General features: G+C 44.8%; 1 protein-coding gene across 1 annotated transcript in view; it reads left to right on the top strand.

Annotated features, from left to right (window-relative positions):
• The window catches only part of suclg2 (succinate-CoA ligase GDP-forming subunit beta), a 77,435-nt gene extending 51,041 nt beyond the window's left edge, over nucleotides 1-26,394 (top strand). The window contains exons 10-11 of the mRNA XM_084463998.1: nucleotides 17,770-17,890; nucleotides 25,131-26,394. Of these exons, the coding sequence (XP_084320124.1) occupies nucleotides 17,770-17,890; nucleotides 25,131-25,243 (234 nt within the window). The 3' untranslated portion in view covers nucleotides 25,244-26,394. The remainder of the gene's footprint in view (nucleotides 1-17,769; nucleotides 17,891-25,130) is intronic.
• Nucleotides 26,395-26,722: the final 328 nt, after the last annotated feature.

The raw sequence follows: 26,722 nt of genomic DNA, 5'->3' as shown, positions 1-26,722 counted from the left end.
GGGCAGTGTTGCCAGATTGGGCGGTTTTTCAAGCCAAATTGGAACACTTTTTACGACGTTCAGGTAGCAGTGACGCTAGCTGTGACGTTAGCACTGACGTTAGCATTTTAGCAAGCACACTCACAGTTTGTTAGGGCAAAACACATTTTAAACAGTTTCTATTGTAGTTCTTTGTTTTTGTCCATCTTACTACGGTTAGATCTTTTTCCTGCTTCTTCTCCCCAAGCAAACTTTAAGTTAACACCACTCAAGCAAACCCAGTGTCATACACAAATGAGCTACAGTCTTGCAAAATGTAAACAATCTATCTAGGGTGCTTGTGTGTGTGTGTGACACAGAAAGTACTGGAGCTACTGTGCAACCACCAACTCTGTGGACAAATGGGGAGAGGGGGGGGCGGATGTAGTGTCCCTCCTCCCCCTCTCCTGAAGGTTAATTTGAGGAAGTGAAGAATGGTCCAGTGAGGTGCCGTGGAACTGATGACTTGTCAGGTTGATCTGCCCTTGAGGGAGATAATGTCTTGTCTCTCTCGCCCTACACGGTAGGAGGTAGGAGGGGGCCGCCGCATGCCTATAAAGACTAATTTTCTTCAGCGTATTCGATAGCCCTATTACTTAACCCTGACATGAAGACGTGTGTGGTTAATGTATTCACGGCGCCGCCTAAACCCCTGCCTCCCGTCCCCCCTGCTGATTCCTGAACACGCCCCTGCACAGAGTAAAGATGTGGTCCCGCGTGCACGGCTGAGGGAGAAGCAACCCCGCCCCTCCTGTCTGCCATTCTTCATCCATGGGAAATCAATAAAGGATCTGGGATTGGAGCTGGGGCTAATTGAGCTCTACTCTCTGCTCTTTCACTTTCTGCCAGCAGTGTTTTGTCATCACAGCACCTGGTTCACACCGAGGGGGGGCCAAGAGGAGCAGGGCCAGCCAGCCAGAGATCAGCTGGCTGGCTGGGTGATGGGTGGCCTATGGAGATGGGTGGCTGGGTGCAGGCATAAGGGTTAAAGTAACCTTGTGTATTGCAGAGGTACAAACTTCACAGCATGATGAAGTTTTCCTTTTCAGCCCCCCCCCCCCCCCCCCCCCATGTACACCCTCTTGTGGGCCTGATGTTTCGTCACGTGTTCCTCATGATAGGATATTTGGGACTGCTGGGTGGAGAGCGTGCTGGTTCACTATCGGGCCTGGCAAGCTTTCCATCTCCCGGGGTTCCATCTCTCTGGCACTGCTACCTGCCTTGACTGCACAGGAGGACACAGCAAACGTACCTCCCCCCCCTTTTATGTCCTTTTATGTCCATTTTATACCGTCTTCAAAATGTGAAAGTCACAGAGATGGCGTTGGTGAATAAATTGCTTTTTGACTATTATACACATGCTATGGACTGCATTAGTCTAACCTATATGACCGCTGTTGCTATGAATATCACAGCAGGAAAGCGGGGGTCCTGCTGTGTCCCACGTGACCATGGATTACACATGGCTACGGCTCAGTAAGCCACAGTGGCACCAGTCCTCCCTGGCCTGGTTCCGCCGCAGCTCAGTCCCTGGCCAACCATATCCACGCAGGAATGACTGTTTTATCGATTTATTTATTTATTTCATCTCTGCTTAATTTAGCGAATGGAGATTCCCTCCACTGGACCATCTGCTGTTCCTGCCTCGTCCTTCGCTAACTCTCCATCCCTCTCTCCATCCCTCTATCCTCTCCCATCTGTCTGGGCTGTAGAGACCAGGCTGCCTGTCAGCAGCGGCACCAACACCACCCCCCCACCCCTGCCAGAGGGGAGGGTGGTGGTGGAGGTGGTGCTGTGAAATGCTGCGGTTAGAGTGTGGCTGTTTGAACTCCTCCCCAGTTCACACTCCCCTGGCACTGCTGTCTACACGTGCTCAGGGCTAGCGAGGGGCCAATGGAAGGCCCAGGCGGTTAGACCTCCCCTCTCTCCTCCCCTCCCTCCCACACACACACACGCATGCCGCACGCCGCGAGCCGCGATCTGGAACCACAGTGGCGTGCAATGTCGGCGCCCGCCACGGCTGTTGACACAGCAGAGGATGTTTTGAAACGACTCGTCAAGGTCGTCCACGCCACTCCGGTTAATTGCTGGGAGAGTTGTTTAATGGAGCCCGAGGTTGAGGTGGCCAAATTCGCCGCCACACAAAAGCTGACATCAGGCTAAAGACGAACAAATTATGAATATTTTATTAATTTCTCAATAAATTTATTTATTGGCAGGGGCATTCGTTTGCCGTTTCGTTTTGAATAATGAACGTTAAAAATATCAACACAAAATGAAACCGTTTTCTTAATCCTTTTTTCTCGCTCTGTGAAAAATAGCTTTTGTACACAAGCAAAAAAAAAAAAACTGCCTCCACTGGTATGAATTTCTTAGGTCCCCCATGAATACCTCTTTGCACATTTTTTCCCTGTTTGAGCTTTTTGCTGTACTGAATGCATACAGCGGAGGCGCCGGCAGTCTTGGAGGGAGAGAGAGATTATTGTCAGTGTAATTGGCTTTTCCAGGCTTGATTTGATATGAGTCTCTTGTCTGATCAGCACACCTCTTACCCGAGCAAAATGGAAAGACGATGAGGTTCACATGAAACGTATGCCTCGTCACGTCCACGGGGAAATCACCCCCCTGGTCGTATATATTTTAAATATATACATGTATATAAAAATATCTATCTATCTGCAACTTGATATCCATTTCGCTTGATAAACACATTCATCAACACCACCGGGTTTTTTTCGACAGATCCCATATTGATTATTTCCCACAATCCCATATCGGTCTACAGTAGACCGTATGGTACAAGAGTTAATGTTACACACTTCATTCACAACCCTGATGTTCTTATCTGACTCTGCAGGAGTCAGCCTTGTCTGCCAAGTTGAGGAAAACATGCACAACATGCAGCTCTGCCTTTATCTCAGGCAGCATTTTACATTTGCAAACATTGAGACGGACAAGAGTCATAATAGAGCCAACAATAAAGTAAGGAGGCATATTTATTCCTAGCAGGACACTATTCATGAATGACGACCGCCTTGCAGACAGCGCCTTGTGGCGCTCAGGGGTTTGGAAAATAAATACATTTACCAGACTGAAGTAAAAGCTGCTTCTCTTTATTCTGGTCCATTGCCTTGCACCAGCATAACCGTGACAAATGTTATCTATTTCATTTGATAATGTCTAATGCAGTTCAAGAGAAATTGCATGTTTTCTACTTATGTGTTTGGTTACCATGGTTACCATGGGTCATTAAAAAACACTAACCCTGAAATTAATTTGGACCACACAATATACAATTCACAATTATACATTTACTTACAAAGGTGGTTGTTTTTTGTAGTGTTTATTTCTGCATTGTTTCTGGCAGAATGTGTTTGTCAGAAATATATATGTATATATATATTTATATATATTATGTGCAGTTGTGGCTTATTCATGAGTTTTTTCTGAAAGTTTGGATTGTAGCTATTGCTATATGTAATGCCATAGGTTTCATCCCTTGGTTCTTTGGTTTAGTTTGATCGCTCAATTTATGCAAGCAGGTGTATGCTGGCAGCTTCAGTAGCAGCAGTTAAGGGTGTAATGAAACATATGTCTACTGATATGTCTTGCTGCATCAGCTACAGCTTCAATTTTGTGCCACCACCAATTGTAATGCACATACTTCTCATTGGAGCATGCATCTGCTTTTCTGGTGATGTGAATGAGATGGAAGTGCAAGAAGTCATGAAATCATCCAGCGTGGACACCGTTGGCTTCCCTCATACTTTAAGAAGTGAAGAACTTCTTTCTGTCTTGATTAAACTAAAAGTCTGGCTTCCTGCTGCTATGGCTCTGTTGTAACTCTCTCGTATTTCTTCCAATGGGGTGGGATTGTTGGTTACTGCTGGCCACATTCTGAGGTGTTCACTGATTACTGGAACCATATGATTGTAGATCAATGTGTTCAGCAGTTTGTAGCAGGTTGTACCCCGCCGCCTTACAAACTACCTTAGGTTTAAAGTTCATTTGAATTCCATCTCCAACAACTGCTAATCTCGTCCCAACAATTTGTGACCTTTTTTATAAATCTGGATTGGATGGTTATTGTTGCATTCACCACACCACTTCCTCCTGGAAAACCTTCTGATTGTAACCACGAGGGCCCTGGTTGGTGTATGCTTTGCACCATTATCCCGACTGTGCGATTCCCAGCCTTCCAACACCGGCTGAAACCCTGACTACCAAATCAGTTTTTTCCCCTATTTGGAAGTCGTGTTGTTGGCGCTCATGTTAACCCATTAACGAGAGAGCTGAGAGACTAGATGGAATGCGGATTCAAGCTGAAGGAAGTGTCAGTGCATTGTGGGTGAAGAGAGTGTTGAGGGAGGTGTGTTGGAGCAGGTAAAAAGGTGTGTGTGTGTGTGTGTGTGTGTGTGTGTGTGTGTGTGTGTGTGTGTGTGTGTGTGTGTGAGAGAGAGCAGTGATTACACTGTCCATCAGGCTGTGGGACGGACTGCATCAACCTTAAGGATTGATGTTTGACAGAATAATTAGAAGTGTCCGGGCCGGTAATCATTGGAGCTCATCTTGCTGGAGAGGACTCCTATCTGCTCAACATCTCACATGCCAGCCAGCACACACATGTCCGTTTATCGCACACATGCCCACACACAAGCTCATCTGAGCCATCCATGGTTGAGTGGTGTATATAGGACATAGGCTTGATGGAGTGCTGCGGTGGGAGTGTGTATGTTTACTCTTATGGAACTGAAAGGGTTTTATCTGAGGAGATGGGGGGGAATGGGGCCTTCTCAGTCACTGGTTCTCTGAGAGCAGGAGTGGAAAACACTTTTATTTATTATTTTCAATATGTGGGAGGTTTATGGACTGGAAATGCATACGGGGAAGAGTTTTACTACTGTTTGTTTACTACACTTTGTTGAATGAAAGTCAATATAGAAATGATTATATGCCGGGTCACCTTAGATGGAAGTCCAGTTCAGGACTGGTGGACATTAAAAGACATGTGCATGGGCACAAAACATGTGCCCATGTTGTTAAATTTAATTCTAAGTGGTTGATATTATGTATTATGTAAGGTGGTTGCAAAAGACATCTTAATTCAGTTGGTACACAAAAGAGAAGTAAAGTGAGAACCTGTGTTTTTCTGTATATAAACTTACTAGTGCTGCTAATGTTGTGTTTTTATGTTAGGCTCTTGTATGCTAGTTATCAGCATTACTGACTGTCTTAAAAAATGGAAAATGCTTACTTATCGACTTATTTCTAATTATACTTTTTCCTCACCGTCGGCAGAAATTCCTCACAAAGTTATAGTTGAATGCTCTTATCTGCATTTCGTTCTAAAATATGAGGTTGACCCTGAGGATTCCCTGTAAAATAGTTTTTGTCGATTTAAAGCTTGCAACCGTTCTATGTTGCGTCCCGTGTATCGTGATCAAGAAATACTGTAAGGTGGAGGAAATGGTGAGTGTGTTACACAAAGCCACCTGAGGTTTGTGTCCATCTTCAACAAGTGCGGAAGGGTTGAATTACCGCAGGTTACCGTCTTCATTAGGATAATTGCCTCTTCGATGCCCCCTGAGGGTCAGAGGTCAGACAACGGCGTCCTTCCGGCAGTCCTCCCGCCTCCAGCTCAAACCGACCACATGACTCCTCGTATTGATCAGGGTTCCAACTGTCCCTCCTGGGCCTTTTATTGGCTTCTCTGATCCCTATAATACCCGAGCAAACCCTTAATGGCTAATTGATATGCTGCATACTTCCCCAGAGCCCCTTCAAAGGTCTGCAGGACTGAATGTCAGCTCAAGAGCTATTGGTCATCCTCCCTTCGCCCCCATCTCCCTGAAAGACTACGGTCCACAGTCCCCGGAAACATCCTCCTCATCTGCATATCAGAGGCAGCGCGCTTGTCAACACGTGACGCCGGGACACACCGGGCCTGAGAAGACGCCGTACCGCCATCTCCCACCGGACGAGTGCGAGGGGAGGCGCACACTAACTCACTCATTCAGCGTGTATCCATGTTTGCCGTTTATTTATTTCTTCCAGAAAATTAAACCCTGATTGAGCCCATCTGTTTTCACCAGGGCTTGCAATGTTTTCTGGCAACCCAGCGCACGCTTACCCAGACCCCACAGGACCGGGTGGGGGGGGGGGGGGGCTGGAACTTGTGAAAGCAGAGGGCAATATGTCAATTCTATCATTTATAAATTGCTCAGCTTGAGCGGAGTAGCATTAAAATTAAAATTGAAAACAGTAGTCGTCTCCTTTCAATAACCACTGTGATTTGGTCATTGACGGGGGTGAATAACAAATGAACGAGCTCCATAAATAGGGACTTCTATATATAGCCCAGACACTTTGTAGTGGATGGTGAGAATGCTAAATCAAAATAACCTCACCAGAAATACTGCTTTCAGCTGGTTTCACACCAGCTGAATTGAATCCCTGGATAGGGTTGGAAGGTATCACTTTTTTCCTGCTTTCACTCAACTTCGTCTTTTCTCACTGGATTTAAACAGATTTCAATGCAAATTAAAAATCACATCCAGCCAAGTTAATTTAAGTTCTAACTCAAGTTAACTGTGCCTAATAATATATCTAAATCTCATTGGTTACTCGGGAATGTCGGGGATGGCTGATAGGCTTCCGGTTGCTGTAGGATCCGGATTGTTTTTCCTGTTGCTCATCGTAAAACGATCCCTGTGCGTAGGTTAACTATTGTTTATGTATCGTTAAATGCATGCACTTCACCAAAGATGGTCTGTGTAGAGCAGCAGGCTTAAAAATGTAGGTATGCAAGCCGTCGGTGGGTGAGAAACAGAGGTTGGGGCGATGATTTGCCTTGCAAAGCACATCCAGCTGCCCTTTCCATGGCTCATTGGTGACCAAGATCAGGTGCAATCTGAACTGGAATCATTTGGATAATTGACCTTCTGTGTGCATACATTAGAATAAATTAATTTTGATTGGCTGTGTAGCATTAGGAACAAAGCAGCAAATGTTGGCTCTTTTATATTCGGCTGACGGTCTTTTTGTACCCAGTCTCCAAGGTGATTACTTATGCCATTTGGTAACCATTATGCATTACTTTAATTTCATAAGAATAGTTATACTCGGAAGAGGTGGTGTGTCTCCGCTCGAGTCAAAAGGCTTTTCTACATGTAATCTGGCCTAAACAAACATGTTTGTACATATAATAATTGGTATTTGCCGGTCTGTTGAACGGACATATGCTTGTTAATGACCATCACAATGCATTTGTTTTTCCTGCTTATTTTTATTTATTCTATTATTTCACTGTAAAAACAATATTTTACATTAGATGCACCAGGGGCATTTCTAGGTTTCTGAAACATCAGGGGATCAGCCCAGAAGGAAAAGGATAAAAAAAAAATTGCTGTATGCTCTATTGCGCATGCAAATTTACCTAAATAAACTAAATACAGTTTATTATAGCTTTAAATAACTACCTGACTGCTGTGCTGCTTATCCCCAGACATCTAAAGTTCCATTCAAGTTATTTCAGAGTAAAATGAATACAAGTGAGACAAGTGCTTATGTTTTTAAACCGTTTATTCTCTTTCTAGAAGGACTAGGCTACTTTATTTTAAGATGCCCCTGGAATCCCCATGTTTCTTTCTAGTGTAAAGCACACGGGACATCCAACAAATAACTAACTACCATTAGTGACTAGAATAATTTCATCACTTCTAGACTGAATTAATGTAATGCATTCCATGGTTACCAGTAAATATACCAATAAATACCAATAGTAAAAATACCCATTTTCACAAACTTCCCTTTGTCCAAACACAAAAGTGCGTCATTCACAACACACCAACAGTCAACATTCAGCAAAAGTGAACTATTTAATGACTGTTTAATGAGTTACACAGTCATGTATGTATTCTTTACATGTTTTTCTTCATTAATTTCTTATTAACTGATTAACTGTTAGTTAATCAGTTGGTTTTCAAAACGTTTACAGACATTTGAATTACTGACATATAATAAAGACAGTGAAATCTAGAGCTTGTGCTCACTACTAACCTGTTGTAAACACTGAGTCTGACTGCTGAAGTGTACTGACTCACCTGTTGTCGTGTGGTAAACGAGGGGCATTCAAGGACCGTCTGAAAGTTTTTTGTTTTTGTTTTTTACCAAAAAATTTTATTCTAATTAAATGATATCCGGGGCTTTAGCCCCGAATAAAACAGCCTAGTGATGCCACTGAGATGCACTATATGAACATGGTGAATGCAGAAGACAGTATCTCTGTTCCTTGGTATAAAATAGCTAGATAAATAACTAATAGCTACGTAGGTAGAATAGTGTGTGTGTGTGTGTGTGTGTGTGTGTGTGTGTGTGTGTGTGTGTGTGTGTGTGTGTGTGTGTTTTGAGGCCTATGTGGACCAGGCCTGTGCATCTCATTCTGGCTGATGGACAGCCATTAACCCTTAGTGAAGAGGTTGAGGAACATTTCTGTCCGCCTGTCACCAGTGACAGGACTTCCTCTGGGGATGAGTAATATGCCAGCCTCCAGTGTCTGCCCATGTGCTGTCTAACGCATATCGCAGCCCGGTGTGTATATGGCTATCTGTGCGAGTGTGTCTCTGTGGACATGTAGATGCAGCTATTGCCCTCAGGTGAGCTGCAGGAGGTACGGTTCCCATCCCTGACTGACATTCAGCAATACGCCGCCAGCCAGAAGTTTCTGACTTTCATTCGGTTCCCAATGCTCTGTCGTTTTCGTCCATTTGCCCCCCCTCTCTCTTTAATTGGCTCCTCCGACCCTACTGTCCTTTTTGCCATAGTGCTCTTGCTCTTCCCCTGCATCTCTTACTTCCTTGTCTTTATCTCTGGCAGCTTATTTGGCCTTTCATCTCCCTCTACAGCCACCATTGGAGTGCTCTCTCTGTAATTTCGTCTTTTTATATTTTTGTAGGCCTTGCCCATGATCATAAACACTGAAGTATGTTTGTGTGGTAAAACTTGCCATTCTTTCTAAATTGGACCATGTCCCTGCTCTTCCATTTGATTAGAAGGTGATTGTTATGTCGGACAGCCGTGTGTGTGTGTGTGTGTGTGTGTGTGTGTGTGTGTGTGTGTGTGTGTGTGTGTGTGTGTGTGTGTGTGTGTGTGTGTGTGTGTGTGTGTGTGTGTGTGTGTGTGTGTGTGTGTGTGTGTGTGTGCACACTGGAGCACTGAGAAACCGTGCTTGATATCCGATATCTAGCCCCACTGTTTTAATAGCTACTTCAAACCAGCCAACAACAAAGCGCTTCCACCACTGAGACAACATAGTGCACTCTCTGGCCCCCCGATATCCATGACAAAGGAAAAGGTGAAGTGCACTTCACAGTGTCCAACAAAGTACACTTCAGATATGGATTTGAAACCCCGCCGGCCCTTAGGACTCTGGCGAAAGAAAGGGGGCCAAGGCGGTTTGAAAAAACAAGCAGTGGGACCACGCATGAGCACTGTGGAGAAAACATGGTCATTGTGTTTTACAAAAAACAATGATTGAATGAATTCAATGTATATGTCAATGTGGAGGTGAGTCTTCAACAGTCTTCAACAGTTAACCCAAAGGTACTGTTCAATGGCATTTCTACAAGCCGTTGAGATAATTGGAACCTAGCATTAGCATTGTTTTCAGCATTATTTAACTAAGTGTTTTGCTGTTGCTCACGCATCGTTGCATACCTATGCAACGATGTGTGAGCAACAGCAAAATATTTGTAGCCACACTTTTTTTTTGTTCATATAATTGTGTGATATTCTTTACACAAACAAAATTATGTATGTGTGAAACACTGGACCATTTTTGAGCACAGTGTTCAGATCCTGGCCAGCCCGCCCTTCTCCTGTTATTCACTTAACCTGCTTTATTTAAACCACAGTGAATATGGTATATTTATTAATGTGAGTGCAAGTCCTTGCATAAGTCTTTCCTCTGGTGGTTGAGTGCACTAGAAGGCTACATTTAACAGTAGCCTTGTTTACTCTCTTCTCTTTAGTCCTACCAAACATTAGTAAATAGCCGAAAGAGTGCATGTCTAAGGCAAAGCTTATGCTATTTGGGATAACCTTGTTTCTTTGGGTTTGAACCAGTTTGCAATATGGACTAACACGATGGCTCTGTTAGCTTATCAGCTCAATAAAAGTCTGCTGCGTTGCGCTTCATTATTCTTTACCCTTTCTTTATCAGACGCCATGGTACCCGTTTCTCTCTGCAGCTGTGTTACATTGAGCTTGAGCCAAATGCATACTTTTCACCCGAAAAGTCGCAATATCTTTTGGTCCGCTTGTAACCAAGCCTCATGATGGGTGCGTCTGACTTTGCCTTCATTGTCCCAATTTGTAGGGTTTTGTGAGTATGTTGGGGACTTTCTGTATTCAGAAAACTCAATAGGTGTTCTGTCCACTCTGGCTGTGCGACTGTGGCACGAACAAGGTGGCTCTGCTTGTTGGGTGGCGTCAGTAAGAGGCGTTTTGGGAGTGTTGGTGGATAGATTCTTGTAAACAAAGAGGTACAGGCTGACCAGTATTTTTATTTGAAGGATACATCGGTTATAGAATGTGATTTTATTGATAACATTATTTCAATCACTATCGATCAGCATTGAATACAGATATGGTCATTATATGCTACGCGCTAGTTGAAATGGTACACATTGCGACTTATCTTGCAACATATCTGACAAGGTATGACCAAATAAAAACACAGTTGGACGTTTCACCTCTGGCATTGGACTGTAGACCATTTCATTGCCAATTGTTACAGCATTAGGGGATGGAGCTTGTGGACATATTTGTCCCGGCCAAAGGACATTGGAGGCAGTGGCAAAGGAGACAACACCGGGAGGCAGCTGTCTCAGCCTCTGACCCTCCTGGTTACACACAAAAGATGGCAGACCTTGAGGCCGTAATGGCCATTTCTAGAATCCATTCTCTCTTCACATGGGCCCGTTCCTTTCTCTCCCAACTCCTCTTCTACTACTTCCCACACACAATGTCATGGCTCCAGGCCAAGCCATTTCCTCCTTGATTGGTTTCTTCATTTTTTATTTATTTTTTTCACACCGAAAGAAGAAAAGGCAAAAGGGGGGGGGGGGGGGGGGAGAGGAGAGGTTGAGTATTCCGTGAAGGGATGATGTAGTCATGTGAGGCGGTGCTGATCATCAGGGGACTTAACAGTCAGAAGGACATCGTGGGGTCGCAAGTTCATCACCGATGAGTCAGGCCATAGAAATGCAGCCAGGGTCCAAAGAAATGCAGCCATTGACACAGGCCGATGGCGGATGGATTTGATAATTAAGTCAGTTAAAAAACATATTAGAACGTATACTTGGTGGGTCGATTTTCCATTCTGCCAGGTAAAAACGCTAAATACTAAAAGTAGAATTTGGCCTCTGAAAACGGTATCTTTGTAGAATTGTGTGAATTGGCGGGGCTGTTTTTTGTTTTTCCTTTAATCCAAGTAGATGAATGCTTAATCTGGGATATTAATTGTGGCCAAAATATGGGCCATCAAAACCAAGTCCTCCGTCCCCTTTTGTTCTCTGCGGAAGTCGCTGTCCGCACCTGACTGTGTCAATCAGGTCGGCGGCTGTCAGTCGCTGCGGCGCTCTAACATGGAGCCAAACCTCAGATGTTGTCTGTCAAGAGGTGTCTTCAGTGGTGTGACATGGTGGCGGCCCCGACATAGCGGAGTCTGTCTCACTGCACAGGCCCTGGAAGGAGCTGTCATGCTTCACCAGGCCGGATAATTATTTCCCTCTTATCCTCCCTTGCCAGGCCCAGTCCCACCCTTCAGTGGAAGGCACCTCTCGGTACCCCCACCCAGCACCTCCGCCTCCTCCTTTCCATCTTTGCCTTGCAAGAGCCGTTCTGTCTCAGTTTTACTGTTGCACCCTCCTTTTGTTATTTGGGTTTTCTCATAGTCTTGTTTCTCCAAGAACGGCTTTTACAAACATGCTGATGGAGTTGAACTAAATTGATCCTGAAAGTCACAACCAACCTTGAGTGTTTATATTCCCCCAGTTAGTGTTTGAGTTAATAAGACTTCTTTATGTAAAAACATCATTAATTGCACTTAAAATGTTTCAATTTATGCCATAAAAGTCTTGCATTTTGAAAGAAATGCAAGTGTTTTTCTATTGTAGCAAAAAAAGATGCCATTGTTCTGATCATAATGTCACATGCTGACAAAATACATTCCTATATGTGCAGTGTGTCACAACTATGGAAACCTCAATATAAAAATCATCATATAAAGGATGTAAATATGTCATTGAGCTTTTAATTTAAATATTTTCGGAATGCTAGTAAATCGCAGTTATCAGTTATCCTACAACACACAAACAACGCATACTCTATGAAAAAGATTTTTCCGCCAATGAGAATGAAATGCAAACTGAGCCCACCTCAGCCATCGATGAAACAACTCTTCTCTTCCTCCCCATGATGTGTGATTACAGCCAGTGGACCTGTGTTGATTTGAAAGCTGTGCATCTTAACCTGTGGCCTCATCAGAACCAAGCGTTTTAGCCCCCCCCCCCCCCCCCCGGGCAGATCGGCGTGGTTTAAACAAGGGCCAGCAGAGCAGGCAGTGACTGTTCAAGCTGTCTCCAGAAGATAAGACCAGACAATGTCCCTTAATAGGCCACAGAGAGACGCCCGGCTCCAGCCTGGCCTTCGGTACACTCCTTCCTGCTAGCGGCTTACAAAGACAACAAGATGCCTTCCCCTTTTCTTTCCTGTAGACAGATTAACACTGCTTTAGCCGGCTATGGACACAAGAAATGTGTGCGCTAGCGATTATTCAACACATTTCGCCACAGGGATCCTGGCAGAAAAACCAGAGAAAAACAATTCTTTAAAATTCCCTCAGGGTTGGAACTTAAAGGGGGCGAAAAAAAAGCGTAATCTTTTGCTGTTTTTAAGTAGATACAGCGGATTTTAAGTCATATTTCACCACTTGATTGTATTTCATTGTCTACCCATGCATTATCATTTGCTGAGCCACTGACAGTGATTTGCCTATGTGTTTTTATTTCTGTCCAAACAAAACCTCAATTACTGTGTCGGTTTGTTTAATAATTAGAACTGTACCGGCGAAGGCGTCCTCAAACGTTCTTTAGCCAGCGAAGCCAAGGGAAAGCCACTGAGAGCCAATGCTGATCTGGAAGCAGCCATGGGGCTGTGAGAGCATGTCAAATCATCTGAGCTACGTTTCTTTCTTGTCCTAAATGCAGTTAGCTGGCTATATAATGGCAGGCAGAAAAGCTGATTTATACTGTGAAGGCCCCTCTTTGAGTTGGACAGGAAAAAAGCCTTGACAGGCTGGCAGAGTTCTGGCTGCTATGATCCCATTTTGTGAAATTATAATCATTTTTACCGGGGTCCAGGTAGAAGGCACCTGCTCAGCCCACAATGGGGCATGGAAGTACACACAGAGAGCCTCTGAAAGAGTGGAACCTGGCCCATTATGCCGCCCTCCTTTATTCCGTGCTCCGATAAAAGACTTCCACTCTGCTGCCAATGGTTCCTATTCCTATATGGCCCTCGTAGCAAAGTGTCTCGACCGCCGTGCAACGGGAGGTGTGACATTAAACCACTCCGACATGATCTATTGTTCAATATTATTTTGTCCCAATCTTCTATTTCCCCTGCCTTGATCAACTCAGGCCTTGTTTTAAGAAGAGTTTGAGACTTTAGATTTTGCAGAAACGTGAAGATTGAACCTTCCGTTGCTCGGGCCCATTCATAAGAGTGGCATTTAAAGGCTCCAAGACAGAGCCAGGCGCTTGCTGGTGGGCTCCATTCAGCTTGCCAGCGTTCTGTGATAAGTCAAATATATTCTCTGGGAGTATTTATTTTACGGTCAATGTGTTGAGGGCAATGAACTGAAAATGACTTATTGGCCTAGGCAAGTTTGTACCTCACTCTTAAAAACATGGACATTTATTTTATGATATTTGACATATTTGGGCACTTTGTGATTGTACAAGCAATAATGTAATGTGCTTTTCTCTTGTAGCCGCTGTTCTGTTGTAAGCCAAACCTGAGTCGTATAGAGAGCACATGGAAGACGGGCGAGTGGAACCACATTCGTATTTTCATAAAACTGCATGTACTACTTTACTGGACAACATAAATCTAGTGGGTGTGTATCATTAATATACATCTGTGTCAATAGGATTGACACAGATGTGCTTGAGGTGCTTGAATAGATGAAATATGGTGTTTCTCAATAGAGACAGTTGAAAAATTGGTTGCTGCTGATAAAGTGGGAAACAGACTCCCTTTTTGGGGGCTGGAGACGGGATTCAAGTCTCTGCTGCCCCCCAGTGGAAACAATGCATCTGGTGATCGCATGCGTCAGTGTGTGAATGTCCATATGGGCCATTTAATCACAGCACAGTTAAACCCTACTCCTCTACACACGGCAACAGAACCATTGAATACTGAAAATCTCATCTTTGTTAATGTGAACACGGTTCTCGTTTGATTCATTGTTCTGGCAGTCTCACATGTTGTTACCACTTTTAGAGTTGAAGTGCATTAAAAGCATACAAATGACTTTCCCTTAAATTAAAATGAACCTCATTTCCTACCAGGCACACTATAGTATCATTTTGTAGTAACTTCACTTGTCTTTTAAAGATCCCATGGCATGCTACTTCATGGATGCTTTTATATAGGTGTTAGTGGACCCCTAATACAGTATTTGAAGACATTCAAGAAATGCAGCCTTGGTGCAGAATTATAGCCACTATGAGCCAGTCCCACAATGAGCTTTCCCCAAACGTGAGGTTTTTTTAGAGGCTGGTCAAGGTGGAGGGTGGGGGTGTGGAGCTCTATTTCTAAGTAATATCATATTATATATAGATATCTATATAATATAATATATATTATCATGGCCAAAAGCTGTGTGTGCCTCCGGATGATATCATGAATCTCAAACGGCTGCGTCGGGTTCTCCGACGTCTCTGGTTCTTCCACTTCCACGTCAATCTTAAGTACAGACTGAACAGCGAAATGGGAGGAGAAAGGGATTGTTGCCCGCGATTGTCTCCCGCCGGAGCCCCGCTGCCTGCTGCCCGCTGCCCGCCACCGAGGCACCACCGCTGCCTGGTGGAGCGCCGCGGCGGTGGTGCCTCGGCAGCGGGCAGCGGGAAACAATCCCTTTCTCCTCCATGTCGAAGTTCCCAATTCCTTCTCAACCATGGCCGAGATAACCCCCACTACGAATCTCGTTGTGGAGAGATGTCAGAGAACCCGACGCAGTCTACTCTTTTCACCAAATGGGAGATTTACGCAAGCTTGCGTTATTGTGTTGCGTGGTATGCATGTAACACCAACAGCAAAACGGTTATCCAAATAACAAAGAAGTGTACAACACTTGCGTTACAGTGTGTATATTGACACACACACACATGTGGCGCTCGCATGGTCGTAGCTCATTGTCTCATTGGTGGGCCAAATTCTCTGGGTGGGCCAAGCAGAGAAAGGGGAGGTAACCTGGCCCCTTATGACAACATATACGGCCAAATTCCAAATCGGCGCGTTTGAGCTTTCATTTTTTCAAAGGCGGAACAGTATACCTACTGCTCGTTTTACACCTAATGCCATTTCTAGCCACTGGGGAACCATAGGCAGGCTAGGGGAACTCATTGAAACAAACTTGAAACCAGTCAAAAGCTTTTTCGCATACAAAGCCTGAAGAACAAAATGTCATAAGAGGAAATACACAAGACAAATCTCATTAGATATGTTTTGAAGCATAAAAACGTATTTATCATCTCCAGGGAGCTTGATTTTGGCAACGTTGGCCCAGCGAGAATCAAATGAACAGTCATGCATTATAGTTGATGTATATGTGAATGCGAGGAGAACATGCCCACAGATATTTCCTTATTCGCCCTGAACCCAGTGACTTGCTGTGCCGTAGCAGTGCTCACCACAGAGCCATCGTGTTCCATTCAGTTGCATAAGGAAAACAGCAGTGAACAAGTGTAATTGGAAGGAACATCACATCATTATGGTGGCCTGTATTTTGGTGGAGATATCCTGTAGTTATCTGCAGGCACCGTAACATTTTGTAACACTAATTAACTGTGATTAATTAATATACCACATTAAAACTCCACCATTTACAAGAAGACTTTGGGATTTGGAAGTCACATACACACTGTTTCTTGTCTCAGAAATCAAGTCCTCTCCCTGGCTGTGGTTTTGTTTACACGTCTCTAATTGGCTGCAGACCGAGGTGGCGCTGACCGAGGTGGCGCTAAGCAGGGAATGGCCTTGTGATCCTGCCTTCAGCCATGACAAGACCAGTGTCATGGGAATACACAAACACGCACAGACACGGAGAGAGAAGGCATTCGCATAGCCTTTTGCCACAACCTTGCATACCTCCTGAAGGATTGGCATTTGAGGAGTGATAAACTGGTTCACACCTCTTTGTTACTTATATCCAAGGCTCTTTGTAACACATTGCTATGGGTCCTTCTTTTTGATGCGAGCTTTGCTTTGTGATAACACACAAAGACCCGTTAATTTCTATGTCAAAGGCAATAGACAAATTCAGGATGAATGGGTCAATGGGTCCCACTCACGCAACTGTGTTGTGATGTTGTACATGTGCCCGCACCAGCCGGCTTGCACACGTTTGTGCATGCCGCCGGTCTCGGTGAGTGCATGGTGTAAAGCTCCCTGTTTGCTATGGTTTGCGATCAGTTTGTTTACGACAGTGAGGAACAGCGGCCCTATGGGAGCAGGGAAGGAATGTCCTTAAGTGCACTTGCCGACTGTTCGCAGTAGGGTTGAAAGATGGACACACCTGTAGCTACGCCGGTAGCTTTCACACAGTCACACATTGAAAATATAGGAATGTGCGAAAGGTTTCTACCGCCATGATTGCATGAACTATCAGGACTTCCTTTCGATCAACTCGTATTCATTTTGTTTTTTGTATGGTGTTAAGTTTGCACCAGTTTGCATCTGGTTGTACAATTTCCTCCACTCGGTGGTTCTATGTTGACCGAGAAGTCCAGGCAATAACTTGCTTTGCTGCCTGTGTCTGAAATGTGCTGCGTTCATGTTCTTTTTTTTTTTTTTTGTCATTCTCAACTATTTGGAAAGGAGACGGTAGGCATTGTGACATTGATCTCGTTTCTGAAAGCTATCCAAGTCCTCGGCTCAACCCTTTCTTCAATCGCACGCACTGAAAACACACCGACGGAACGATAAACGTGCACTTCCACACATTTCTCCTCCAAGTCTGCGAACAGATTAAAAGAGATTATAAACAAACATGGAGGATTAATTCTCTGTGCTCCTACCCTGTTTTCCTTTGAGTCCGCCAAGGTAATTACAGGGAGCATGTTGTTAGTGTAATCACCTTGGCCACACTACCAACGCAAGCACGCACAAACGCACGCACGCACCACCCAGACGTCTTACTTCATAAAGGGTTCCTGGCTGCTCAATTTGATGAGGAAGTTTCAGAACTCGATACCATTGAAAATATGTTGTTATATTTTCAAGTGTCCATTTCTGTGGGAGATGTTTCAAACTGCCAGTTATAGCTGTGATTAATTTGAAAGAAGGAATTCAATTTTTAGAACAGTGATCCCTCAATCCTTGATGCTGTGATATGACACAACGAAGTATGAAATATACGTTTCCATATCCGTCTAACCACACGTTTGTGTTCCTCTGCCCCTTCAGGTGGAAGCCATCCTGGTCAACATCTTCGGGGGCATTGTGAACTGCGCCATCATCGCTAACGGCATCACCAAGGCCTGCCGCGAGCTGGAACTCAAGGTGCCCCTGGTGGTCCGGCTCGAAGGTGGGTCTGTCCGCACGCGCAAGCGCACACACCGAGCGTCCCTACGCCCTCAAGGTCCGGCCCGTCTGACCTCTGGCCTCTCTAGCCGGTCACACTTTCTTTATTGGTGATCGCTGTCACAAACACTGAACCTTTAATGTGGGCCGCTATCGCAGACTCCTCATCGACCAAGGAAGCCAGCTTTTAGGAATATGCAGGCCGTCATTGATTTTTCGTCACAAGGACACACTGGCGGGAGGGCAGGTTTTATTTGCTTTGTTTTAAACTTTAGTGGCAGGACATGAATCATTGCATTGTCACCAATAGGGCCATCCATTCTCATTGAGGGGCTCGGGCGACTCCTGCAGTAGCAACCAATAGTGCATTTTTCACCCTTGTCATGATCCTAAGCACCGGTGGCCAGCGCCGAGCGAGACAATGGAGACCGCACCCTGATTGGATCACCCTTCACCCCCCTGTATGCTAATGAGCGAGGCTCCGGAGGTCCTTGTGTCTTTCGGTCTTTCTTTACCCCTCATTTAGCCGGCCTGCGCCTCAATTATCAATTCCCACACACAGCCAGCTCAGTGTGTGCAGGTCAGGGCGGAGAGGCTGGACAGAAGGGAGTGCTATATTGACGTGGCTAATTCAATATAATTTTTCATCAAGTTGTAGCAGTGTTCTCATTAATGTGCCCTAATCTAGCATATTGTAGGTTATAGTACCGTGTTAGTCCATAGTATTTGATAAGCAGTGTAGAGCCAAAACATTTTCACTTCCAATAATAAAAAAAAAGGTTACTTTATTATGTTCTCTCCATATTTACACAATAAAATACATGTTTTACCATCAGAGACGGCCCATTTTGGAAAAGAGAAGTAATCTGTGTGCCTAGAAATGTGAATGCTTTAATTGAAACGTGTTTTGACTGACATTTTCTGTGTTTTTCAGCCTGTTGTTGACGCTCAGTTGCATTTTTTATTTTCTACTAGACCCTGAAAATGGATTTATGGTAGACTTGTTTGTAAATTAAAAACTCACACCAACTCTCGGGCAGTCTTTCGCTGAAGACATTGGTCGGCTTTCCTCGGCGCATCCACTAATTAAGTAGCCAAAAATCTCTCTGGGAACTTTCGGCCAGTTAACGGGAGATGCATAGCCTACTTGTAGACAACCATTTAACAAGATGAATGAGATACGACTCAACAATTCAGTAAGAAGAGCGGAGGAAATTCATGATCGCCAGAATCTTAACAAAAAAGCCCTGCAGCTGAGTGCGTCTGGCTTGTTGAGCAGACGCTGTTCCTCCAACCTCTACTATACATATATACACAATGCTGCTCTATACTCTATTCCTTAATGGCCCAATCATATTGCTTCACTGGACTTTTAGAAATGTTTTAAAAGAACTGCTTGAGGCTACAAAAGACTCAACATTTAGACCTTTGAGTAATTAATAATATGAATTTTGGTGGCTTTGTGAAATGAGGTAGGTATGAAAAACAGCAATGTTTTTGTATTTTTTGTATTATATGTATTTTTACTCAATTTAAACCATGTATCAGTAAGAATGACATATAAATTACTGTATACAGTATGAACAACCAATGGCAGCTCATTAGCACAGACATTATATCATCCCATCCTCGGATATAGAAGTTTGCTCGTTCATTGCTCGTTCCCAGAGGGACTCACTGAGCAAATTCAAATTGTGCTCTTGTGAGAACTCTGGATTTCCAGGGTAATGTTTATGAGCAGCGGCAAGAGAAGTGATAATCTTTGCAAAGACGTCTTTTGTACTTTTGTACATATTTATTTGGTATCATATGGTTTTTGCAGAAGCATTGCCTCCTTTGAAATGCATCAAATTGCACCGTGCATCATGGCAAATGACATGGCAAAAACAATCAAGCCTTGTCTCCAGAAATTCCATATGTACTTACTTACAATATAAGGATATTATACTTTCATCGAAAGTTGAAAGTTGTTCTGATGTGCATGGGGTTATAAGCCCATTTTGGATATTTCAATTATATATTCTATTAAATAATCAAGTATTTCTGTACGGCTCTAGATATCTTTCATAGAAATATAAAAAATTGTAAATGAACTCGTAACCTCCAAACTCTGTTTTTATTATCTTAAATTATTAATTCCTTCTTGAGAAAACAAAAAGGCTGTTCCCAACAACTGCTTATGGTATAAAAAAAAAAAGCGTATGTTTGTTGACTCTGAGATTAGCTCTGTCATCGCTATAGATAGCCCCATAATTGCCCTCTGCATTTTTATCTTAACAGCCAAATGGAATTCACCCCGGCTTGCAAATGGCCTCCGCCCAGAAGGTCAGGGCTCGCTTTTGGTCTTACCCCTCTCTTCTGGCTCGAGGGTTAATCCGGGCTTTAGCTGGTGGTCATAACACGGGGTCTCACACACACACAAGTGGGGATTTGTTGACAATCAATCAGCTCGCTAGTTAGGCTGACCAAAGGGCCACTAAGAACCAGCCCGGCACTCTGCAACTGGATCAGAACGGATTAAGTGGCAAACTTTTAATTGGGGGAAGCTTCTTTTTTTTTTTTTGCTCCGTCTTGATTTCATTTAGGGATTCATGGTTTCCTCTGCTGCTAGTATTGGTAGCAGCAGTGGGGGAGGGGCCAGGGGTGTTGTTATTGTGTCTGTGTGGACATACACACACACACACACATTGATTTATTTAAGACATAACTTGCCTATCGGGAATAATCAGTGAAAGATCCAATCTTCCTTAAGCAACCCAATCCACAATGGAGCACATGCACGACAGAATACACAATTTATTCAAATGTTCACAGCACTAATAACTATTTTAAAGAGCAGAGCATTTAAAGCAACAGCATTTTAAGAACGTTATTTTAAGAAAAGAGTATTTTAAAAACGTAGCATTTTTGATTATCTAATAATCGATCTAGCATTTCATTATCTTAAGAAGAGGGTTTTGTTTTGTTTTTTACAGCAGAGCATTTTTAACAACAAAGCGTGTTTAACAAAGAGAGATATGTGATGAACTGCTGCCCCCTTTGGCCACTGCAGACCCCAGGGCCGTGGCCCTCTGAAGCGACTCGCTGCCTCCACAGAGGAGAGAGAGAGGCTTGAAGCAACGCTAGGGGTCTGGGGGGGGAGAAGGATGACTGCTTTCGCTTAACTCTCTTCCATGGCTTATTGATTTGCCGAGTGGCTGTCTGTCAGGCAGTGGAGGCAATTTTCGCCTTAAAAGGGAGATTGAGCCTTTTTTCTTTCTCTTTTCTTTTTTTTCCTTTGTACCGCCGTACTGCTGCTCGATAATTAAGAGACGAGGGCGGGTAGGGTCAGAAGGGGTTTTGACACCTTTACAGAATAATCTACTGCTGATTCTCTCAGACACACATACTCGCTCGTCTACTTTAAACACGTACTGTGTGCATAAATATATTTCTAGTTTGTATTCCTTAAAGAAAGTATTTTCCTTCAATTTATTGCTATGAATAAGACGTAAAAACGGGGAACACGAGCACAGAAACACCGTTACAATACCCACCCAGACCTACGGCCGTCAGCTGGAATAGCTGTAATAACATAATATGGCTGCTTGGCCTCTCCTGCCTTCCCATGTAAAGGGCAGTAAACCCGCTCGCCCTGGGCCCTGTGTCATTACATTTTTCACCATAAATATTTCATGTGAAATGTTTTTATTGGTATGGACCCGAACATGAAACGCTTCCCCCTCTGGCTCTCTGCTGTCTTATGTTTACTGTAGCCTTTACCTTGTGCTTAACCCCCACCTCGCCTTCTCAACTCTCTTGCTGTCCCTCTCTCTCGCACGCGGCCTCTCTATCTGACTTTAGCGGTACGCCTGATTCCTAAAAATGACTGTAATCCTCTACAGGCTATTTACGGTGCATTTGAACATCTCCCCTTGTTCTGATTTCATTGTAACACATTTCATGGTGACAAAAGGTGCTTTTAAAGTGTACCTTCTAAATTCATGTTTTTTGGCATGCACTCTACGCACTCGGTTTCCTGAGTCTTGCGATGCCTTTACGCAAGCTCCTTTCTCTAGTGTGTGTGTGTGTGTGTGTGTGTGTGTGTGTGTGTGTGTGTGTGTGTGTGTGTGTGTGTGTGTGTGTGTGTGTGTGTGTGTGTGTGTGTGTGTGTGCGCGCGTGCGCGCTGGTCATTCCAAATAAATGAATTAAATGTGTGCGTTCGCCTGTGTTAATATTCATGGCTCCAGCAGCTTGACAGTTAGTAGGTCTCTGGCAGCACCTAGTGGCTACAGGTGAACACGCACACAAATGCACACACACACACACACGGCCACCCGACACACTCACCGTAAACAAACGCATACCTTCATCACGGCTGTATCGAAAGCGTTGACTTCAACCACTGCCGGGAACAATCTGTCTCCTCTACCTCTCTCGGCTACGCACACACGCACGCCTACACACACAGGTCGCTCAGAAACAAAGATGATGCATTCATTTATTCCCTCACTTGCTCACTCCTACAGCTGTGCCAACTCTACAGCACACATATACAAGACCGGTGCAACAGTAACACATGAATAGAGGCACTAACAAAGCAATGAGGATGTTGTGAATATTCATGAAAATATGTGCAAGTGTTATTTGTCTCTCCCGGTGTTGGAGGATTCATCTTTGCAATTTATTTATTTTTGTACATTTCCACAATTTGCATTTGCAGTAAACACATATGGAAACACAAGGCAGTGCACGTGTATGGAAATGCATTGAGCCGTATTGTAGCTCCTACTGTTTGAATTTTCTATCTGCAAATCTGGACCTTTCCTCGGCTGTATGGTCTTTCAACCTTCGGCCTGTGTGTGTTTCCCTCCAGAAGGATGTGGTTGCAGGGACATGCAACGTCTCTCCACCACTACCATCTCCCACCCTACCAATCCCCACCCTACCAATCCCCACCCTACCAACCAACCACCCACAGCACCCACCCGACGACCCACTCAACCACACCCGCCACAACAGCTTCCCTAGCACCTACCAACTAAGCCCACCCAACATACCACCCAGCCATCCACAACACCCTCCCTACCACCCACATCAGCACCACCAGCACCACCAGCACCACCCAGCCTCCCAACCATTATCAATGTTGAGCGAAAGCTTTGCCCTTTCGGAGGATAATATATCTGTGTGGGGCTGGGGGACGATAGGGAAACAGGAGACTTGAATATACGATGCCAGTCAATTAGAAAACTGCTGTGGACACGTTGTCCCCTGTTTATACGTCAACCGCCGTCTCTTCCTGGCCCGGCTTTAATTAATTACATCGCACAATTGATTGTTTGCCGCGCGGTGCTCCTGAAATGTGTTTGGAATGACTTATTATCTGGCCGGACAAAAGCGATGAAATATTAGGCGTTAAGTGGGGCCGGTAATAGAATTCCTCATGAAAGGCCCATTGATTAGGCAAGGCAAGGCCTCTGGAGGACTCTCATATCATGCTGTCTTAATTACACGCCAGCCAGGACTCGGGTCACTGTGGAAGTGTCTGTGTATGAGCGAGCGTGCACGTGAACACGTGCACAAACACACTCACACAGAGAGAGTCAACAGAGCCCACTCATCTGACAAGGCCAAGCCCGATTGCGTGCAGATGGACACAGAAAACCTGGAAAATTCTAATTGCGAATAATTTATTTTTGGTTAGGCGATGTATACGCCTAGCTAAATCATATTAGCTTATCTGAATCTCTACAAATTGTAAATTCAATGAGGTTCGTTGGGCGGTATGCTTGGAGAGTGATGTGGATGGCTGATAATTCAATTATATACTTCTGTTTTTCTGTCCGGTTTTGAATCTAATCATTTCCTGAGTTCCATGGCAACACAATTTCCGCAGCCCCCTATATAAACTGTGCACTCTGACGAGATGATTGGCTGGTGCACCAACATCTGTCCGACCGTCGTCAAACAGCTTTTCACTCACGGCAACCAACGTGTTGAGCCCAGGAACCAGCCAGGGGAAACGCGGCAGCTGGCCCCACATTTCTAAGAGTTCTGCCTCATTTAAGCTCTTTCTTTCTTCCGGCTTTCTTGATCTACCCACTGCTCTTGCCCTACCCACTGCTTACTGCCCTACCCACTGCCCCTGCCCTACCCACTGCTCACTGCCCTACCCACTGCTCCTGCCCTACCCACTGCCCTACCCACTGCTCTTGCCCTACCCACTGCCCTACCCACTGCTCACTGCCCTACCCACTGCTCCTGCCCTACCCACTGCCCTACCCACTGCTCCTGCCCTACCCACTGCCCCTGCCCTACCCACTGCTCACTGCCCTACCCACTGCTCTACCCACTGCTCCTGCCCTACCCACTGTTCACTGCCCTACCCACTGCTCCTGCCCTACCCACTGCCCTACCCACTGCCCCTGCCCTGCTCACTGCCCTACCCACTGCTCCTGCCCTGCCCCTTCCCTACCCACTGCTCCTGCCCTGCCCCTTCCCTACCCACTGCTCATGCACTACCCACTGCCCTACCCACTGCCCTACCCACTGCTCCTGCACTGCCCTACCCACTGCCTACTCACTGCTCCTGCCCTGTGTGTGTGTGTGTGTGTGTGTGTGTGTGTGTGTGTGTGTGTGTGTGTGTGTGTGTGTGTGTGTGTGTGTGTGTGTGTGTGTGTGTGTGTGTGTGTGTGTGTGTGTGTGTGTGTGTGTGTGTGTGTGTGTGTGTGTGCGTGCGTGCGTGCGTGCGTGCGTGCGTGCGTGCGCGCCTGCCTCCTAGACTGCCACTCCACAAGGTCATCCACAGGTCATGAGTACTACCAGAGATTCCAGCTGAGCATCTGCCTGCTCTGACCCCCCTCCCACCCCTAAAACACCCACATATACACAGTGTGTGTGTCCCCCCCAGATTGATTTGCGTCCCACAGATGCAAATGTTGACATTCACCCAGCCACCCACACAACAATACACCCCGAGTTGCCCTTTTATTTTCTCTTTCATCCCCCACCAGCCCATTCACTGCCTTTGGATCAGTGGTTGAATTTGCCGCCACTCACCCATAACTCCCTCCATCTGTCACTTGGTGTGCGTTGATTCCATCTCAGTAATGTCGCATGCCGCCTTTCATGTGGAGCCTCCTAGCGGCGACACAACCGGTGACAGATGGGCCACAGAATAGCTTTTTGTTTGTCTACTTTTGGTTGCCTCTCTTTTGTTTGTATGGTGATCTTTATTTAGTTTCATCCTTCCTCCCTCCAGGGACCAACGTTCAGGAGGCCAAGAGGATCCTGGCCGAGAGCGGCCTTCCCATCACGTCCGCCGACAACCTGGACGATGCCGCCAAGAAGGCAGTGGCCGCCATTAAGAAATAGTGGCCACTATCGGGAAATGGTGGCCACCGTTAAGGAAGTGAGACCGCCATTGAGAACAGTGGCCACCATTGGGAAGTAGTGTCCACCATTGATAAATAGTGACCACCATTGATAAATTGTGACCACCGTTGTGAAAATGGTGTCGCTGCCATTGCCTTTGCCTTAAAACTGTGATCCACCCCAATGGACTAATTATCTTTTTCAGCATGCCTTGTAGCAAAGGCCCCCAATCAAGAACCGTGGCTCATTTCACAGCCTCCAACCTAACTTAACATTCTGGGTGATGTTCTCATCAGAGAATTTTGATGCACCTGCCTGTCAGAAAAAAAAAAAGTTAGTCTCTAAAAAAAAGTTTTTCTCTGAGTTTGTCTCTGCTATGATTAAAGCCATTTTATTAATCACATTGATTCAAGATGAAATAGATTTTTGTGATCAAACAGGACCACTATTGATCAGACGAATACCTGCCCTTACTAATGAGGCATCTAATAAGCCCTCTCTTTCTTACGGCATAGTGCTCATTCTTTAGGGATAGTAACTAGTAAGTTCAAACATTTATTTTACTGTTTGTGAAGTCTTGATTTTTACTAAAGAAAATATGTGTAAAATACCAATTGCCAGACAGACGTGTTTTCATTGTGTGCCAATTAAATCAAAGCAGAGGGATAAGCACAGGGCCGGAGCGTGCTTAGTTTGATCACAGAGTGGTGTTGGGTTTTGCTCGGTGTGAGCTGTAAAGTAACATTGAACTGATTTACCAGGGAAGATCCACAGCAAGTCAATGCCAAAATAAGCCAACAATTAGTGTTTTATATCGTCTCTGAAGCAATGTGTAAAGTATCAACAGGTATACGCAGTACAAACGTACAGGGTTTTGCTAGCAAAGGGCTGCTTCAGTCGGTGGTAAAGCTCTTGTGGTTGCACATTGTCTTACCTTTTTGATTAAGGTAAATGATGTTATTGTAGTTTTGCCAACTCATGAAGTCAAAGGAGAAACGTATTGCAGCTTCACTAAGAGACAAGCTGTAAAACGTTACTGTTGTTTATTCGTATTATTCCTAAATCTATCTGGGTGAATTGTGATATCATTGTTGCAGTGACCAAACCATGTACTTAACCGGACAGATTAATAAAATGTGAATACCTCAGAAGTGTTCTGTTCTCTGTGGGATGTTCACTCGTAACACACAAAAGCCAAAGAGCATAAGTCAATGGAGTAGAAGCAGAAAATCGAAAGGTAATCATATTTCCTGTCCGTGAGTGTGGAGGGGGGGGGCGTTCTGCAGAGTTAATCTTCTGGATAAATATGGGATGTCAGCAAACGTGCACAGAAGTACATAATAATGGGCAAAACATCTAGCCATGGGAAAACCTTTTTCTGATATGGTTGGTTTGATACGCCCCCTGCTGCAGCAATACATTGACCCCTGCCTCCTTTAGCTTATGAACACAAGTGTCTGAATGCAGGAGATGTAGCTG

Source organism: Micromesistius poutassou (genome assembly GCF_964030765.1).
Source record: "Micromesistius poutassou genome assembly, chromosome: 2".
NCBI classification, from domain to species: Eukaryota; Metazoa; Chordata; class Actinopteri; order Gadiformes; family Gadidae; genus Micromesistius; species Micromesistius poutassou.
The sequence above is the reverse complement of the archived record's forward strand: the minus strand, read 5'-3'. Positions and strand labels throughout refer to the sequence as shown.